Here is a 4355-nt window from a genome sequence, read left to right on the forward strand (position 1 = left end):
CAATCAGGCCAAGAACTGGGCCAAGAATTGAGGCCTTCTGACTTGATAATTAATGTATTGATTTTTTAAGCTTCTATTTTATGTTGTGGGTACCAAAATGAGTAAGATGAATTCTTTGCTTTGAAAAGGGCAAGTCTAGTGGGGTAATTCTAATGCCTGAAAAATATATTAATATAGATTTTACAAAGCATTTTTCTACATTTCATGTCAGGATTAATAAAACTATAACGTGAGAAGAGGGACCTTCTCCGCAGTTCAGTAGGGAACATAACAGGGATTCAACTCATCAGGGAACCCAGGGAAATCAAAGGCGCTTTGTTACCTTGAGGATTCCAGCCCATCAGGAGCAGTGGGCCCTTAGGAGGGTGCAGGGCCCATGAGACATGGCATTATGCAAGAGAGAATGGCACCCACCTCTCAGCTGTCTGGACTTATTCCGTGGCACAGGTGAGAACTCCCTCACCATCCTCCAAACTTCTGACAGGGTCCTGGTCCTGCTGATACAGGGGAGAGGTAGGAGCCAGCCCAACACAGCTCACACACTCAGTATCTCATCAGATATTGCCAGCCCTGGAAAGCAAGTTTTATCCCCATTTCACGGATGACAAGACTGTCCCTTACAGCAATGGATCCATAATAAATGCCTGGTTGATTCCTCCAGCTTCAAGTCCCACAGGTAATGTGAGTTTTACACATAATTTCACATCCTGACAACAGGAATTTGAAGTGTCTCCACTTTCTTCATAAACTCACTGAACAGTTATTTCGATTGCTTGGTATGTATTTTCCTATATTTAAAAATATTTTATTATTTATTTTATGACAAAAGTAATATGTTTTTGGGGTATGGGAAATGAACAGATGAGAGAAAGCATAATCTCCTGTCACCACACGGAGAAAATCATTATTTCTCTTTTGATCTACTCAGTTTCATAGTTTTCCCTGTGCATGGATGTATTATGTAACTTTTTTTTTCAAAAATGGGCTGATGCTGTATATGCGGTTCTGCAAACTGCTTTTTTATTATTATTTTACAATGTACCATGAATATCTCTTCCATGCACATGGGTGGAAATCCCCTACTGAAACAGAGTGCTGTAGTTGGATCAAAAGGCTGCTGGCAACAAGAGTGACACCTAAAGCAAACTATCAGCTTAAGGTTAAAGCACATGGCCTGGCAAATGCCTGCCAGGGAAAGCAGGGTCGGCAATATTCTCATCAGAGAAATCAGAATTGAAGGCCGAGGGCGTTAAACATATGGAACATCTTCTAAGTCCTTCTGGCCCCTACCTCCGCCCTTCACTCCCCTGACACCCCGTTGGCCCTTTGGGGTGAATGGATCCTGCACATCTCTTTGCATCCAGTGAAAACCACCCATTTTCTGTTTTTTCCTTAGCTCTTCCTGAGCCCTTGACACATCTCCACATTCTCTCATCTCCTCACTGCCCACATGCCTTTCCTGTAAGTCCTCCTGATAGTCCTTGGGGGAATCGTCTGTCCCCCTGTCTGTTTTTCGTTTTGCTTTCCGAGGCACATAATCTTCAGCCCGGCGCTTCTCGGCAGCCCGCAGCTCACTCCCTGGCTTTGCCTGGGGTTCTGACTTGCCCTCACCGTGTGCTTTTCCCTCATCTTCAGACTTGCCCTGCTTTTCTTGCTTCCCCACATCATCTGGCTGTCCCTCATCATCTGGCTGTCCCTGGTCCTGGAGCTGTCCCTCATGTTCTGGCTTCCCCTCCACTTCAGGCTTTTCTTCCTCATCTGACTTTCCTTCATCTTCTGTATCTACTTCATCTTCTGGCTTTCCCTTGCTTTCCTGCTTTCCTTCATTTTCATTGTAGAGTTTTTCCATGTTGAGATGTCCCCTCCTTTGCTTGTCCTAGGAGACAAAAAGGAGACAAAGAATACAGAACTTAGGTGATTAAATATAGGTCCTGACACCTGACAGTATCTGCCTTTATGATTTAGGGTTTGCCTCACTGTGTCCCAACTTCCAGGTACACTCCCATTTATACAGTTTTTTCCTTTCCTTCCCACTTCATAAATGTTTGCATGAGCCAACCTTGCAAAAATTTCTATCTTCCTTTACATTTCAGTGGGGTGTGCTGAGAAGTGTGTAAGAGCAGATTTGTCCCTTAACTTTGCTCTGGCCTTGGCTATATCCATACAATTCTAACTGGGTAGTCCCAACTTACACTGACCTGCAAGAATTCTGGCTAGTTTCAGACACAACAGAACAATGACCAGTTCTCAGATTTCAGGGCTACTCTAATATCCTTAAGGGGCTTCACAGATACCACATCTCCATCTCTCACTTCCTTTTCTCTCTCTTTTATCCTCACCAGCCATAAAGCACCATGTTCCCTTAAGGTCCTGACAGAGGCCATGTATTCTGATACTGCAATAGGAAGGCTTGGAGGAGGGGTGGCAGATAGTGTCCTCCCCAACTTCTGCTCAGGTTTAAGTCACTCCTACTCCCAGGCGTCCTGGGGAAGTTGTGCTTTCCTACTGACCTGCACTGAGCCTGCAGGTCTTTCCTCTTCTTGCCTGGGTTGGTGCTTGCAACCACAAACCTGAAGACCTGTAAAGAGACAGAAGACAGATGGTGAATGAGGGACTGAGAAGTGAATGACTGGCAACAAGGACACTGAGTCTGTATTCTAGTTGTCAAAACTTTCCAAACTCCTGACCCCCCTTGCACTTTCCCTTGCATCTCTGATCCCCTCTGCAGTCCCTCCTTAACAGCTTCCATTTTTCTATCACGGGGCAATGGCAGAGAAAGATTATTTCTAAAGTGTTTCTGTTTCTGAATCCTCCTCCCAAATTTCTATCTCACTTTTTCTTGTACTAAAATGAGTTAAGTTCAGAAAAGTGATGCTCAGAAGGCAGATCTTGCTGTGCTCAGGTCTCTGCCTTCCAAACTCCCTACCCCAGGGTGCCCAGATAGTAAAAAAGCCCATCACTTCTCTAAAAAAGGTGATGGTAGAGTCAGGGGGCAGGGCAGAAATGTCCCAAACATTCCTGCCACCCTCTTCCTCTCCACATACATATTTTTCTGCAATGCAAGAGACAAATCATTTCCAAACTCAGTAAAATTTTTGGTCCATGTTGCCTCCTCTCAACCCTCCATAGTTCAGCTACCACTCCTCCGTAGTAGGGAGCTGGTCTCCAGACTGAACCTCAGTCCGACTCCTCTGCAGCACCTCCCGATCGCTACCCCCCCCCCCCCCCCCGGCCCCGGCCCCCCGCAGCCCACCATTTCCGGCTCTAAAATGGACGGAAGGTGGAGAAGAGGTACAGAGGGCACAGGCCTGGCTCTTTTAAGGGATCCGCCACCCCATCCCAGGATCTCAGGCTGTGCCCTCCTCCAGCCGCTCTGCAGGGATCAGGCTATTTCCTGGCCATCCTCCTCCCCCGCACTCTCTCTCCATCAGACGTAGCCCGATAGCCTGCCTCCTCGGAGATCCTAATTGGTACCCATTCTCAACCATTGGCCCCTCTCCATGTCCTCCCACCAAGCTCTCCATTTCTTGCACCAAACTATAGCCATCGCGGGAGGGGCAGAGAGAATTCAGTCCTGGATCCGTTCTAGTCTTTGCCCTCTGCAACCCCCACCCACCTCAGGGGTCCCCAGGCGGCGGTGGATTTGTAGCCTTCCCAGGAAGATGCCTCATTTTCTTCACATTTCTTTCTGCTATAAGCCTGAACTTATCCAGAGAAATAAGAGGTGGTACCCACACCTCTCCCCCAACACTCAGTTTTCTGCGCCAAAATGAGTGGGGGTGGGAGGGGGTGGCATCTGGAAAGCAGACCGGATCCTCTGTAGCCTCTGTCTGTTACCACCCCATCCCAGGGTTGCCCCCCACCTCCCTGCCTACTCCACCTTGTACCGACCTGCAGGGCTATAGGGCAATTGTCCCCTCTGTCCCTCAGCCTGAAATCTATCTTCTTCCACAGAAATAGGGAGCTGGTACTTGGAGGAGAGGGATTTCTGCACACGTCGGCTCCTGATCACGTGAGGGAAACGTCACCAGTGGGCTCGGGTCCCTAGTTCCCCTCCCACCGGGAGAAAGTGCGTCAGGAGCCAGCTCACTTCTTCCTTTCAGTAGTCCCCTTCTGCCTCGCGTCCCTTCCCTCTCCTCCCCTCACCGCTGGAGGCCCTGTCACTCATTTTGGTCTTTGCTAATCCCAGAGGTCAACAGTGGCCCCTTCTCCCTGTCTTATGCGTTCTGTTTTATCAGGGAAGGGCGGCATCTTCTCCTGGCCATTGGTACATCTCTGAGGATTTTTTTCTTTTTCTTTGATCTCAGAGCACCTAACCCTTGAATCTACTTCTCCATTCAGCCACTGATGCTCAT

At 48.1% G+C, this 4355-nt stretch overlaps 1 protein-coding gene across 2 annotated transcripts; it reads right to left on the bottom strand.

Annotated features, from left to right (window-relative positions):
- Window positions 1-998: 998 nt before the first annotated feature.
- Window positions 999-4046, bottom strand: LOC109439299 (transcription elongation factor A protein-like 5). Of its 2 annotated transcripts, none has more exons than XM_019719562.3 (3): window positions 3892-4046; window positions 2511-2578; window positions 999-1876 (listed from the first exon to the last, which is right to left on the bottom strand). In XM_019719562.3, exon 3 carries the CDS (start codon window positions 1847-1849, stop codon window positions 1250-1252), a length of 600 nt encoding a protein of 199 aa, XP_019575121.3. In that variant the 5' UTR covers window positions 1850-1876; window positions 2511-2578; window positions 3892-4046; the 3' UTR covers window positions 999-1249. The 2 variants fall into 2 exon arrangements, with proteins under 2 accessions (XP_019575121.3, XP_088651320.1); XM_088795194.1 differs by lacking the exon at window positions 3892-4046 and adding an exon at window positions 3617-3747.
- Window positions 4047-4355: the final 309 nt, after the last annotated feature.

The sequence above is a fragment of the Rhinolophus sinicus genome, chromosome 18 (genome assembly GCF_057876585.1).
Source record: "Rhinolophus sinicus isolate RSI-liver-muscle chromosome 18, RSI-T2T, whole genome shotgun sequence".
NCBI lineage: Eukaryota > Metazoa > Chordata > Mammalia > Chiroptera > Rhinolophidae > Rhinolophus > Rhinolophus sinicus.

Coding starts and splice junctions, on each gene's coding strand:
- LOC109439299 (XM_019719562.3), bottom strand. CDS start 1,849: ATGGAAAAACTCTACAATGAAAATGAAGGAAAGCAGGAAAGCAAGGGA.